The following is a 15,696-nucleotide window of genomic DNA, read 5'->3' on the forward strand; positions in this document are numbered from 1 at the left end:
GAGGGTTGCCCGCTTTGTGGGAGTTTGCTGTGCTCTCCACAAACTGGCACAGCAGTGGGGTGACATGGTGGAGGAGGAGGACCATGCCGCCACCTCAGAGGATGAGGACGATGAGGAGCTGGACCAGTGGAAGAGGGAGGACAGGTGGCATCGGCAAAGTCCGGCAAGCCCGGAGGGCCAGGGAGGCCCCCCACCTCGCCCACTTCACCTAGGCATGGCCCCGACGTCATTCCACCCCCCCCCCCTTTCCACCACCACCATCCTGTTCCCACCCTCCCAGGGTTTGTGTCGGGTGATAGGACTGTGTTGTATTACGGGCCAGAGTTTAGAGAACCCCAAAGTAAATCATGGAGTTCACCTGACTCACAACTTTAAATAGATTTTGGTTATGGGGAGCACAAGGGCCCACTTTACAGGTGTGATGCAACAGAGATCTAAAAAGTATTTTTAAAACAAAACAATGTTTATTCTATGAATCCAGTTAACATTTTATAAACGCACAGTAAACAATTTATCAACTACCAACTCTGACCACCCCCCCAAAGATACAAAGCTCTATAGATAACCCTTAATAACTTCCCAAACAACATCCATAAGTTAAAACCTTTTTAAACAAAGACAGCAGATTTAAATTCTCTACAGAAACAGGTATTACTTTGAAATCATCAATGAGCCGAAGCCATTCTTTAGCTTGTAAAGAGAGAGATCATTGCACAGCTGCTTGCTTTGAATGCAGCTCCATCTCTGAAAAATAAACTACACACTGCAGCTGCCAGCTCAAAATGAAAGTGAAAGACAGACAGCCCAGCTCCACCCACACACTGACATCACTGCAGCTATTTGATAAACACTCATTTCTTAAAGGTACATCCACCTGATATATGGCATTGTCAATGTGTCATTGTCGAGGACAGGGGGGTGATGGAACCCGCTGAGTGCTGCTGCTCCTCAATCTATGCCATAGTCTGACTCTTGCCTGTCTGCTGAGTATTCACTTACACCCACCACCTGCATATGGTGTGCCTTGTGGTGGGGGGAGGGGCGTTGGGGGTGGAATCCAGGACCACCATGCCTGGGGGGCTGGGGCAGGGGATTGGTGGTCGGCCCGCATTGTCGAAGAAAGTGCTATAGGCATCATATTTCTCGGGTACAATGTTATTTAATGATATATACATGTGTCCCCGAATTGAATAAATACAATTCCAGCCAGCTAGTGTGAACTGAATACTGCCTGATTAAAACTATATTGTGATTTCAGAATTGTAAAAACTCCATACATTTACTGAAGCTTTTTTATTCACTTGTATTACTGTCTGCCATCAAGACTCTGAAATGAGTAGTTTGCGCCATCATTTTTATCCATGGAATGGGAACATCGTTGACGAGGACAGCATTTGTTCCCCATCTCTAATTGCCCTCGTGGAATCTTTAAAATTTACAGTCTGAGTCAGTGTAGTGTGTACACATACATTTTGATCAAGTGTCTTGGAGATTCCTTGCTGACACTTACAAGGCACAATTGCAATGGAAATGGGACCATCGTTGTAATATTTGCATAGGTGAAAAATCCAGTTATTTGCTATGAGTAATTTCAAAGCCGTTTTTAATCACCTTTCGCAATTCAGTAAAAGAGTAGGATTAATGTTATTGCTTTGTTTGTTAGCACTAACTTGAGATCTTGACCACTTAAAATACTTAAACAAATTGTAGTCAGATGCCATCAGTGGAGTTTTCTCTGAAAGTTAATTTGGTGCATTTGTATCCTGCTAATAGCAGTGTGGCAGAGGTAAATTAGATTTACTATTATTTGTGGTATTATTTGTGGATTGCTATGTTCCTATGGTGCCACTTATAATTTCATTGGCTTTGCTGTTAACAAAGGATTGGAAACGCTGTACTTAATTTTTTACAAAAAATGTTCAGTCTATTTGTTCGGTGGTTAGCACTGCCAACTCACAGCGCCAAGGACCCGGGTTCGATTGCGACCTTGGGTGATTGCCTGTGTGGAGTTTGCAAATTCTCCTCGTGTCTGGTTGCTCTGGGTGCTCTGGTTTCCTCCCGCAGTCCAAAGACGTGTAAGTTACGTGGATTGGCCATGCTAAATTCCTCCTTAGAGTCCAAAGGTTAGGTGGGGTCACGGGGATTGGGTGGGGGAGTGGGCCTGCGTCCGGTGCTCTTTTGGAGGGTCAGTGCAGACTCGATGGGCCAAATGGCCTCCCTGTGCACTGTTGGGATTCTATGAGTCTGTGTTATTGTTTGTATGGATTTTAACGTCATTTATCTGAAGCCCACTATTGTAATAAAACGTAGTGATTTACCAAAAGGCCAAATTAATACATAAAAAATAATGCTATTGTTGCACTCTTAAAAGACTACCATTACCAACAGTATTGACTCATTAACCCACATCAGTTTGGTTTATGAAGAATGTACTGGATGCCTATGTATTTTACCAGTTTTGAATGATATCCTGTATCATTTATGAAGCATTGGTTAAATATTTCTTTGTTGCTGAACGATGAAAGTATAGATTGTTTAAAACATTGTATTTTTAGTTCCATTTAGTCAGATAATGTCTAAGTGATATTGGTTCGATTAAGTTGAAACACTAGTTTGTGTTTATAAATTCTGAGTTCCCAATTGATTTTTTTTTTCCAATTAAGGGGTAATTTAGCGTGGCCAATCCACCGACCATGCACATCTTTGGGTTGCGGGGGCAAAACCCCCACAAACACGGGGAGAATGTGCAAACTCCACACGGACAGTGACCCAGAGCATGGATCGAACCTGGGACGTCGGCACTGTGAGGCAGCAGTGCTAACCACTGTGCCACCATGCTGCCCGGGAAGCACACTGACTTAAGCTATACAATTGGAGAAATGCTGTATTCATTCGTTCTTAGATACTGCCATATTTGTAGTTTTGCTTTATAATGTTGTATTTGTTTTCAATTACAGATTGATCAGTTGAAGCAGGATTTGTCCAAGAAGGAATCTGAACTCCTTGCCTTACAAACCAAGCTTGAAACATTGAACAATCAAAATTCTGATTGTAAACAACACATTGAGGTTCTCAAAGAATCACTCACTGCCAAAGAACAGAGAGCTGCCATACTTCAAACAGAGGTAAGCTAAGGACACTCGCACTCATAGGTGAATATGATACAACTCTGACCGTTATTCTCTCAAAACTGTATGTCAATAACTCTTGTATGCTGTGATCTCCAATCGTGTTGCAGAATGGATTTGAGGTCAAATTACATCCTCAGGTGCAGAAAGGTTCTTAAAAAATTTCCATATACGTGGATCTAAGAATTTTTAATGGAAAAATTAGATAGCGAATGTGCAGTCATGGAAGAGTTCTATTATTATAGTTATTTGGGTATGCTGATATTGGTATACTGTATGAAATGATTGGTGTTCACCAAATAATGTGTTATAATGGGTAAGGTGTGAAGAGAAGGTGATGGATAAATCTTTTGAAGAAAAAAATGTGGACTTTTAAATGGTGATGAAGTCAGCCTATCGGTAATTTCCAAGACTTAATTTTGCAGAGCCTATTAATAATGATTAAAAAGACCTTTTCGGTTATTTTAAGCAATTATGTTGCATGAATCACTTCATTATCTACTTCGCAAATTGAAACTTTTAATTAAGTGGCACTTGTAAGAGGGCTCACATTTATTGCAGTTGTTAGAAGGGAATTTCAGTGTGCAAAGTGGTTTGTAGTCAATCCCCAGTTAACTTTCCTTAAACCTGGTGCATTTCACTGAATTGTACAATTCACAGTGAGGTACAGAGGATGAACCTACTGTGCTACAAATCATCTCTTTTAAACTGTGAGGGTACTTGAACAATAAAGATGGCATGTCTGAGATGTTTCTGGCGAACACCAGCCAAGCAGAAACAGAAAATGGGGAGATTGACTACTTTTTTCTCACTCTAAACTTGTGCTTAAAAATCTAGTGAACACCTGTGGAGACTGAGAGCATGAAACAATATTCTTTGCAATCACTTTGTAATATATTGGCAGATGGATGCCAATTTTAAAAAGTAGGTGTGGTTGCTGTTGTTTACACCACTCTACACCAATGCAAGGTTGACAAAGCTGTCAGTACGCAAGACTCAACAAAGGAACAGAATTGAGAACATTTTGTTAAAACTATCCTTAAATGGAAGGAAAAAAATATTCATACCAATTTGGAGTGAATACTTGAGCTGGGTCACACTATTCTCCCCCCATTATAGTAATTTTACATTATTTCTATGAGGAATCCCTCCCTCTGTCGTTTACATTTTGTTGCCTTTTTAGAGGCTGTCGACCATACTTTGGTGAGAGGCTGTACCAATACCAATACATTCTGACTAGCAATTCCCATAGAATCCCTACAGTGCAGGAGGAGGCCATTTGGCCCATTAGGTCTGCGCACATCCCACTGAGGCCCACTACCCTGCCCTATCCCTGTAACCCCACCCAACCTGCGCATCTTTGAACTGTGGGAGGAAACCGGAGCACCCGGAGGAAACCCACGCAGGCACTGGGAGAACATGCAGACTCAGCACAGTCACTCCAGGCCAGAATCGAACACAGGTCCCTGGCACTGTGAGGCAGCAGTGCTAACCACTGTGCCACCGTGCCACTGTACCTGTATAACTCAGCCAAATTCCTCCCTCTTCAATGAGATGGGACCCTTTTGTGTTTCTTATTAATACGCTCGCTGAGAACTTGCAATATGGAATTATGATGCATATATTTTTAATGAATTCAAAACTCAACTTGATGTTGAATATGGATTTTAGTATAGCCAATTTCACCTATTATGGTATACCATATTGGCTACATTTCTGGCGTTGAACATAGGTATTTGGGGATTTTTTGGTGCTTATTCCCCCCCCCCCCCCCCCCCCCCCCCCCACTCTTTGTCTTCTATTTCCTATTTGTTGTGTTTTTCTGATCTTTAAAAAATTCATTTTTATGGGATGTGTGAGCGTTGCTGCCTAGGCCAGCATGTGTTGTTCATCTTGAATTGCCCTTGAGAAGTTGATGGTGAGCTGCCTTCTTGAACTGCTGCAGTCCATGTGGTGTAGGTTCATCCACACTGCTGTTAGGAAGGGAGTTCCAGGATTACTTTATTATTTAATATTTTTATTCGAGGCATTTTCAATTATTTACAAATAAAACACAGCACCAATAACTGGCGCTCCAAAAACAAACTCTAAATACAAAATCCCGTGTATACCAATCCACATACCCTGCCCCTTTTTCTAACCATAATACCCAAAATCCGTTACACCCGACCCCCCATCCACATGACCTTTAGAAGTTTATGAACAGCGTTCACCTCGAGAAGAACCCCTTCTCTGAACCTCTGGTGTAGAAGTTCACCAGATCACTCACCCACCTGGCCACTTTAGGTGGCTCTGGGTCCTGCCTAACAGGGAGACGAACACGAAAGCCTCTTCTCTTCTCTCTCTCTCTCTCTCTCTCTCTCTCTCTCTCTCTCTCTCTCTCTCTCTCCTCCCCCCCTCCCCCCCCCCCCCCCCCCCCACCCCAGCACTCCATAGTCCAGCTTCTAATGCCCCTCCTAGTTCCTCTTGTCATTTCTGCTGTATTTCCTCCACCACAGTGACATACTCTTGATCATGAAATGCTGCCAGCGCTGATTCCACACTAAGTGATGAGACCACCACCGGGCTTGTGGAGTACCTGGCCCCTCACCCCTCTGCACACGACCATCTCCATCCACCTCCACATTGACCCTTCCCTCTTGGCTCACCGCCTGACCTTTTCCACAGTAGTACTTCAAGTAGTAATTCAACAAACACAGCAGCACCAACCACACCTCCCGGCCTGTTCTTCACCAAAACTGCCTTCCTAATCCCGGGTACCTTACCCGTCCATATGAACTCTGAGATCTTATTTATCCAACTGAAAACAAAATTTGGGCACAGAAAACGGGAGTTTTTTTCAAAACAAACAGGACCTTCGGCAGCACCGTTATTTTGACTGTCAACAAGAGCGGCAGGGCACCCCATCGCCTAAAGTCCTCCTTCACCCCCTCCACCGAGTTCGCCAAATTCAGGTTGTGCAACTGGGCCCAACTATGCACCACTTGAATCCCCAGATATCGGAATTTCGACCCAACCAGCCACTACAGCAACCTCTCCAAACCCTTTACCTGTCCCCAAGCGTTTACTGGGAACACCTCGCTCTTTCCGACATTGAGCTTGCACCCCGAGAACGATTCAAACTCCGCCAATATTAGCATAATCCGATCAACGCTCCCTGCCAAATTTGTAATGTACAACAGCAAGTCGTCTGCGTACAGGGACGTCAGGTGCTTCATCCCCCCCCCCCCCCCCCCCCCCCCCCCCCACCTCCACCACCACCCCAGCTATTACCAAAGGTTCAATCACCAGATCGAAAATCAACGGAAAAGCTGTGCTGTGCTGCAGAGGGTGGGCCTGCACCACAGTGACCTCTGGCCCTGGCACCCGTCCCTGCTGGCAGGTGCCGCCCGGTTGTGGGTGGAGTGGGGGGTCGTTGGTGGGGTGGAGGGATGGGTTGAGAGGGCAGGAGAGTTGGTGGGGTGGAGGGAGGGATTGGCAGTGAGGGGGGGGGCATCCGGCCTGGGATATACAGCAAGGCGGGTACCTTGCAGGCTGCGGCAATGGTAGTCCGAGCCGGGACGTCCGGTCCTGGGCGCAACCCCCCCCCCCCCCAAGCCAGTCAGCCATGCCAGCGGCATGACCAGCAGAGCACCTCTGTTGGGTACATGCCCTACCTCTGCGCTTTTCTTCAGCTGCCACTGCGCCTGTTTCCCAACTTTGAAAACCACAAGTGAACCTCGCCATCGGTAATTCCTACTGGTGGAGGCGGGGCATCGCAGTAGTCTACAAAATTATGAGGGGCATAGACAGAGTGGATAGTCAGAGGCTTTTCCCCGGGGTAGAGGGGTCAATTACTAGGGGGCATAGGTTTAAGGTGAGAGGTGCAAGGTTTAGAGTAGATGTACGAGGCAAGTTTTTTACGCAGAGGGTAGTGGGTGCCTGGAACTCGCTACCGGAGGAGGTGGTGGAAGCAGGGACGACAGTGACATTTAAGGGGCATCTTGACAAATACATGAATAGGATGGGAATAGAGGGGTACAGTCCCAGGAAGTGTAGAAGATTGTAGTTTAGTCAGGCAGCATGGTCGGCACGGGCTTGGAGGGCCGAAGGGCCTGTTCCTGTGCTGTACATTTCTTTGTTCTTTGTTTTGTTCTTTGAGTCCCGGAGAATATCGAGAAGGGCCCGTTAATGGTATGCCCAACGGTGTTTACTGAATGTGCTGCGTAGAATACATTCACGCCACTGTCGAGGCCACGGAACATGGCATTCCATTGGGGGCTCGGAGCCGGCCATGATTTCTGGCTGACGTACGATTCTCCGCTCGATCGTGTTTCCTGATTCCGGCATTAGCCGACGGAGAATCCCGATCCAGTTGTTTTTGAAATCGAAACTATATCAAAAGATTGAATAATTGTGAATGTTCATAGAATCATACAGCATAGACTAGGTGGTTTGACTCTTTGAGAGTTAGCAGTTAACTGGTTCATTGTTGGTGAGAAAACGTCTAGAGGCTGTAGTAAGGAATTTGTCGGTGAGCCCTTTAAGTTTGTGCTCGAGTGGGTGATGTACATTGGTACTTCAATTCTGGGATCTCGACTGAAGTGTAATTCAAGATGATGGGATGGAAGTCTTATGTGGAATGAGTTTGGGCAGTCTTGGAAAACATTTTTCTAAGCACTGACCTAAAGCAAAAAACTGTCTTTAATTCAATTGTAACTGATCAATCTCATTCAGAAAGTTTAAAAGATACAGGAATTGAAAATGCCATTGTGGTGTCAAAATTAATATTGTGCGGTACTCCTATGAGGTTGGTGCTGAGGAACATTGCTGTTTGAGTCAAAAGAATTGAAGAAGAAATATTAAGGGTATGGGCATGGAGCAGGAGAATAGATCGCATTACACAGCAGTGGCACCAGCATGATAGTTCCCCTCTGAGCTTAAATGTCTGATTTGATGGATGGAGAGCCCTGCCCTACATTTTTATTTATTTCTCTCCTTGTCTAATCCACGTGCTAAAAAGCAGTCACATTGCCTCATTTTATTATGTTTAGAATCTGTGATTTATCCAGTTCCAAACATGTTTCAAAGTGGATACTTAACTGTCTTGTCGGGATTGTTAACAATTCTTACTCTTTTTTTTCTTCCCCCCCCCCCCCCCCCACTTTATTTTTCTTTCTTCTCCCTCTGACTTAAAAATGTTTAGGACTTTCACCAAATTTGATTAATAAAAGGTTTTGCCTGCCTCCAGATTTCAATCTTTTGACAATCCCCAAAAGTTGAACATTTCTGTTAGGGTGGAGTTTTCTGTTTTTCTTTTAATCAAATTTGTGGAAAAGGACTGCACATGATATACTCATTTTCATAATAGTTGTACTTCTAGAATATTTAGCATTTAATTCCTGCCCAGACCTGTAATAGTCTCAATAGTGTGAAGAAATAATTTTATGCAACAGTTAGGCTCTAAGTACAAAGCTTTGGTATTTGAGTATAGAAAGAATCTGTGATTCTTGAGAATTGATACATATATATGTTTCACGCTAGAATGGATTTTTTGATTTTCATTTCAAAACCTGTGTCAGCAATTTCTTTGAGGAGTTGATTTGCAAAGGTTACATGTGGTCCATTTGTGGCAGAAGTGGCGGATGCTGTCCACTCTTCACTACAAGCAGCAATTTTGGGGGAAAGATTAGGTGTAATTGTCTCTCCCATGTGCAAAGAATTTTGGCAGTACGGAAGCCAAATATGTCACATTCAAAGCTATTAGCTGGATTGTTTCTGAGAATGCAAGACTTGATGCCTAATGGGTTAATACAGTGATGGGTAAACCTTACAGCCTGTGGGCCACACCTGGGTATGGAAATAGTATGTCCGACCATAAATACGCAAGAAAAGAAGAATTCAGGTTGAAACAGGGAACAACATAATTATGTTTTAAACTCAATGCTATGTTGAAATGATAGTTGAACAATCCACTTGAAATAATCCAGTTGAACAATGTTAGAGATTTGCATCATTAAGTTGTTCGTTGATTTTGCCACGCAATTGCATTGCTCCTCTGAGAACATACATTTTATTACCTCTAAAACCTTTCAATGCACTGCACTATTTAAAAGTTTGGCAATTTTCCCATTTATTGATGACTTCTTTGTGATTAAATCTGTAATACTTCTTCAGATAGCATCCTGGATTATTCAAGGGACCCCGGACTATGTTTCATGCTGTGATTTGAGCTAGGCCTCCGTCGGAACAGAGTCCGAACCCCACGGTGTTGGCATTTTCCTGAACCATGCGCCAGCCACCTGAACTAACCGGTTCCGCCTAAATCTGTGATTAGTTTTATTGAATGATCAGTAACTCTCCATTTCCGAGCTATCACACCAAAACCTTCTGCCTCTACCAGTCACGCCTACTTCGCAAAGATCCTGAGTACTTCTAAACAAATTTTTTTTTTTAATGGATACAAAATTATAGTTTTTAAATGCCTGTTTTTATCTTTCTAGGATTTGCTGGCGGTAGTGCTAGGAGATTGGTAACTGACTCCCAGGCAATCAGACAGAATTGGCAACTCCAGTTAAATAATTAGCAGCAGATTCCTTCAAAGGAAGGACGCAGACAGAACCTGCTGCTGAAAATAAACTAACCATATATATAATAATGAGGGAGGTGGGTCTGCAGCAAGGGTTGGGGGCTGGCTCTCGATGGGTCCACCCTTCCTAATGCTGGTTGCCTCTGGTACCATTGAACGAGGGGCGTCTCTCTCTCTGTCCTACTGCTCTCCTCCCTCTTGGCTTTGCAAGTATGGCAATTTCACCGTGTGCCTTACCATTGATGTGCATTGAATGTCATTAAGTTGCTGATTTTACGTACAAACTATACACTCCACACATTTCAAGCATAATGTGATGATTGTTAATTATGGCCATTCAACCTCTCTTTCCTGAAAATTAACATTTGTGTATTAAATCTCAATCCATAATAGCTATTGAAGATTTTTGAAATGTCAAATTTACAGCTTAATTTTTTAAATGTTTGTCTTTTTTTGTTTTACCTCTCTTGATTCATGTTTTTCTTTTATCTATGTCAGAGCCATCTCTGTCTCTGGATTTAAGAAGGACACAAAATAAAACTGTACTAAATTGGAGAACTGACCATGTTCAAAAATCAGTCAGGCTCCTTCTCTCTCTTTTCAGGTACCATGCCCTAAGAGGGCATTGGTAACCGTAGACCTCCAAGGTACTGCAGTGGTTTGCAATTGCCTTCTGCAGGTTTTGGCTGACCAGGAGATGCTCCCACTCTTGCTGCCGACCACAGGCCTATTGGAATGATTTGCAAGTTGATAATCAACCTGCTTGGCCACATCATGAATGTGCCATCCTTGACAATCAAGTCCATGAGCGTGACTTGAACCTGGAGCTCCTGGCTCAAGAGGTAGGGACTACCAGCTTGCCAAAAGACCACTTCCTCAATCAGGCCAAAGCAGAAATATTTCTATAGATTTAAAGAAAATTAAGATGATCAAAGATTGGTATAAAACTCAACCAATGGTCACAAAATGTGCTTCACAGTAGTCAACGGAACACTGGAGAAGAGGGTTGTGGAGAAGACATGATAACATCAAGATCCTTTTTTAAAGCTATGTCTGGAGTCAGAGAGCCAGTTAGGACAATTGGGGCAAATTCAAGTGAGCTTCATGGAATTGGGAATGGTATTAAATGGTTGCTTTTTTATTGGTCTTCACTACTCAAGATGATGTTGGGTTACCAGTAATGCAGCATAAGGTTGATGCTCTCATTACAAACGCCAAGTAGATGCAGATTTATAAAGAATAGGGGTGTGTTGACCATGTTGGCATTCACCTGTGTATAAAAAAAAAAAAAAATGTTGTGCTTGGTGAGCCAGTTTGTCATATTTACTTGCTCATTGGGATCTGGTATTGTTCCCATAGTGTGGCGGGAAGCCGATGAGGCACCACACAAAATCTACTGAATAAATTGAGCCATGTGGATTGGCAGCCACACATTTTGTTGGAAAAGGAAGTAGTTACATATTATGATTTTACAAATTCGTTATTAACTGTAGTTATTAGTTTTTTTGGGTGGGGCCTGTTAACTAGCTGAGTCTACCAAGAATGCAGCTGAACTGATGGGCGGAATAAAAGTGCATGCATTCATTATACTGTGACTATATATTTAAGTGTTATTGTTTTCATTTCCATTAATTGCAATAGGTTTTTACCTTAAATGTTTGCACTGGGATTTAAGGCAATTGTTAATTTTATTAGACAAGGCAAAGAGTATGGACTTGCGTCAAATGGATCAGAACTTCCTCATGATGAAAAATTTGTGCTTTGGTAAACTGTGACACACTGTAAGCTTAATACATAGTCATTTAATCCATTTTAAATTTTTTTTGGTACTATGCAAAGAGAAAGTTGTCTGTAAAATATGGGAAAATCTGCTTTTTGCTTTAAACTCTCCAGTCAGAATTTCAGTTGTCAGTGTTAGGTCTGGTTGTATTAAATGATTTGTGGCCCTGGTCAACAAATGTGTATTACTTTAGATCTGTACATTTTACTATGTGCTTGAAGAATAGCAAATTGTTTCAGCAGATTTCAGAGGGTTAAATGACGCTATGTAAACTTTTCTTGGACCAATATATGTAGTCTCTGTTTAGATTCTTTTCTTTATTAATGATGTGAAAACATTGGGGTCAGATAAAAATGAGCTTGGGTCAGATTGCAAGAACTGCCTAACATTTTTAAATGGTAGTGACTCTACAAAGATGTTGTTTGAATAGGATGAAAGGAGATACAATGAATGTCTCAATGTTTTGCAGCTGTTGGATATGGCTTCCCATATAAAACTTCATGTGGCTTATAGCCCTGCAAATTTGAGTGTATTTCTCAATCCATTTGTAATTCTCATCCTCCCTCTGTGAAAGGGAAAGATTCATCAGTGTTTGAAAAATGCTATCCTATTTTATTGCACCTTTTCCAGACTAAATAGTCAAATCTCAATGACTGATATAATCAGAATGAAATTCTGTCTTTGTAAATGTTTGGGAATTTTTTACTGTTAAAGTCTCATGGAAATAAATCAGCATAATTACATGGAAATACAATCAAGGCAGAACAGCATTTCGTTGGTTGACTTTTCCATTCTCCGCGTTGACTCGACTGATACTAAAATCCCTTTTTAAAAAAAAAAAAGAAAGTGGCCATGGAACTCGCTACCCACCTGAGGTTTAAGACAATTGTAGTCTTTGGCACATTAAGCTATGATATTGTAGTTTAAAGTTCCAGGAATGTATAATGTGGTTTTACATTTATTGCTGTTTTTTGTTTTTCTTTGATAAAAATTGATTACTGAATATCACTCTGCTGTCATGCACCTGTGCTGCAGAACGCTGTAGTCACCAACTAAAGTTGTTTTTAATGCATGACTGGCCTGTTGAATTGCAATGCGTCATAAAGGGACGGAAAAGTGTGCGTCAAAAATCTAGCCATTTTGTTTGGCACTGATATGTAATCATGCCCATCTTACTCCAGATCCAGATATACTTCATACGGCTGCATAACCATTGCAATTTTAAAAATCAATAATTGTTATAAAGTTTACCCTTGAATGAATATTACGTGAAGGTTTGGTTTTTGTGCTGAGTGTTTTGAGCAATAATTTGATGGCTATAAGTTGTGCATATATTTGATGAAATTAGAAAGTGGGAGAAAACGCATTTTGTTGTGCGACCACCATGACTTTTTGGTTGCATACTACATAAAGAGATCTAATAATTGCACGTAACCTAGTTAATAGGGCTGTTTAGTGGAGTGCCAATAAATCAGGGTGTCAAAAATGTAAACGAACTGACAAAATGATTACCATCTGTGAAAGAAGTATTTATAAAACATTAATGTACGTGAGTATGCTGTGGTTTCAACAGGAAATGGAGTAACATTAGATGTGCTTTAGTACCGGTTACAATTATGAGTCTTAAGATGATCCTGTGTTGCGGCTGAATGCTGATTAACCCCTAACCTCCAACCTCACCCCCACCCACAGCTACCAGTGCACAACATTATAAAATAAGTGCTCCGGCAAAATTTATTTTTGTACCTTTTGACGATTTCAGTGGTCCCTATCAAATTATGCAATATACTGAATTTTCTTGTGCTTCATGAAAGCAGTGTCTTATCCTGCCATAGTGTTTAAAAAAAATTCCTCTTCAGTATAATATAGTTCAAATGCCATTCTACCTTATTTGACTTGGGGAGGGGGGGGGGGGGGATTTACTGTAACATTTCTGCTTCAGTAACCCTATTTCAGCCTCTATTAGCATTTCCTCAGTCGATGGGGCAAACTGACGACCTGATTTCTGTGTCTGATTTCATTTGCTTGGTGACTATGGAGCAGGAAGTGTGATTTCATGGTACGTGATAGGATGCTTAAAAATCTTTCTCCTTCCTACTCTCCTTTGCCCAGAGTTAGATGCTTGAAACTGATACAGCGTTTTAACCAGCAGAATGGCCAATCAAGACTGAATTTCATAAATGATCCATTCTGGCTAGAATATCATTCAGGCTTGGCCTTTAAACGTGGGACTTGGAGAAAGGAATCCATTATTTTATGTCTATATGTGCTTCTCCAGGGCGATAATAATTACATGTAATAATTACATGGATTAGGATACACTGGCATGGAAAGATTAGTAAGGATCCTAACATCTTAACCCCCCCCCCCCATGTTGAGGAGTGACTTCTGATTTATACAAAAAGGAGCTCAATATATCAAGAAAAAAATGGGGGAGCACAATCTTACTTCGAATATGTCTGATTATTAACTTCAAGTGGTGTGTGAAAGAGATTTAGAATATCAACGTGTGTTTGAACTGATGGACTAGATTGTTTGCATTCCTTGAAGTTGTGTTGCTGTCATCTAAAAGGATAATTTTTGAATGCAAAACATTTTGAATCTAACCAGCCTTTTAATTTTATTTTCCTCACCTTTTCCTCACCAACCCTTGACAATTGTTGCTTGCATTTGATTCTAAAGGAACCTACAGGCTGGCTGGAGTATGCAAGTGGATTTCTTTAATATTTGACCCCTGATGATATTGGCTGGCGATTCAACTGTGAGAGGCTGTGCAAACGAGCCCTGAAATATTCATCTAATATCCACACTCATGCACTTCTAATAGGGGCCATTAGATGGTGATTCGGGCAAAGAGACCAATTTGGTGCACCTGAAATGATTAAACTCCGTAGATTAAGAATCAAACCCAGGAGTGATTTGTTTTTAATGCTTCAGCTGTATAATGGATAAACTAGCTGAGGTGTTGGGAGCAGGGTCACTGAACTGCTTTTTGTGTTGGATGCACACCATTTTATTTCTTTAAAGTTCACACAGCCAGAATTTTAATATTTCTATTTATTTTAGGAGTAATCCATATTTAGCAAAAACTTCTGATTATTGAGGCGAAAAATGGCATCCATTTTGAAGCTCTCTTAGTTTAAAATAGTCGACGTCTTTAACTTTTCATCTGGACAGAAGGTTTGGGAGTTGACAAAGGATTATTTGTATGTTGACGGGTATTTCTTCAGCACATCCTCATCTCTAGCATGTCAGCTCTACATGTCATGAATAAAGCTGGGATATCTGGACAGAACTAAGACATGTTTGTTGCATGTATTACATCCAATTCCTGGTGCATATTGATCTGAGAGATTAGTTTAACTTTGAGATCAGTTAGCAACGCAACTTTGAGATCTTTGAGATCAGTTAGCAACGCAATGTCTGTTGTTATTTCTTTCTTTCAAGATGTATTTTGCATTAAGGACTTCCGGGTGCGGCTATGCAGAGCTAGGTCGCATATTCGGTAGCTCCCGCTTGGAACGGACTTTTGGGCTCTTTTGCAGGAGTTTCCACGGACATTTTGGAGATTGGTGAAGCGAACACTGCCAAAAGGATTCCCTCTCGATACTTTTGGGCTCTTTTCAGGCCCCCAAGGGCACTTTTTCGACGTTTCCCGGTGTGGGAAGGAGTTAATAATAGTTCCCCGTCAGTATATGGCTTTAACTAGGAGCGGGGTGACAGAAAAGGTGGTGGTGGACCAGAAGAAGGGGAGGGAAGACAAAATGGCGGCAGGCGGAGACCAGGCAGCGTAGAGGCAGTGGGCGGAGGAGCAACAGGAGGGTATCCAGCGCTGCCTCAGAGAGATTAAAAAGGACCTGCTAGAGCCGATGAAGGCTTCTATTGATAAGCTGCTGGAGACACAGACGGCCCAGGGGGTGGCGATCCGAGAGGCTCAACAAAAGATCTCTGACAATGAGGACGAGATCTTAACCCTGGCGGTAAAGGTGGAGGCGCACGAGGCGCCCCACAAGAAATGGCAGGAGCGGTTCGAGGAGATGGAGAATCGGTCGAGGCGGAAGAATCTGTGGATTCTGGGCCTCCCGGAGGGGCTGGAGGGGCGGACGTGGGGGCCTATGTGGTCACCATGTTAAACTCGCTGATGGGAGCGGGGTCTTCCAGGGGCCCCTGGAGCTGGAAGGGGCCCCTTGAGTGTTGGCGAGGAGGCCCAAGGCTAACGA

At 42.4% G+C, this 15,696-nt stretch overlaps 1 protein-coding gene across 9 annotated transcripts in view; it reads left to right on the plus strand.

Annotated features, from left to right (window-relative positions):
* The window catches only part of LOC140388384 (ERC protein 2), a 1,175,365-nt gene that overhangs the window by 324,727 nt on the left and 834,942 nt on the right, over window positions 1-15,696 (plus strand). For all 9 annotated transcript variants that reach the window (XM_072472461.1, XM_072472462.1, XM_072472470.1 and 6 more), the window contains one exon: window positions 2,958-3,125. In XM_072472461.1, coding sequence (XP_072328562.1) covers window positions 2,958-3,125 — 168 coding nt within the window. The remainder of the gene's footprint in view (window positions 1-2,957; window positions 3,126-15,696) is intronic.

The sequence above is a fragment of the Scyliorhinus torazame genome, chromosome 13 (assembly GCF_047496885.1).
Source record: "Scyliorhinus torazame isolate Kashiwa2021f chromosome 13, sScyTor2.1, whole genome shotgun sequence".
Classification (NCBI taxonomy): Eukaryota; Metazoa; Chordata; class Chondrichthyes; order Carcharhiniformes; family Scyliorhinidae; genus Scyliorhinus; species Scyliorhinus torazame.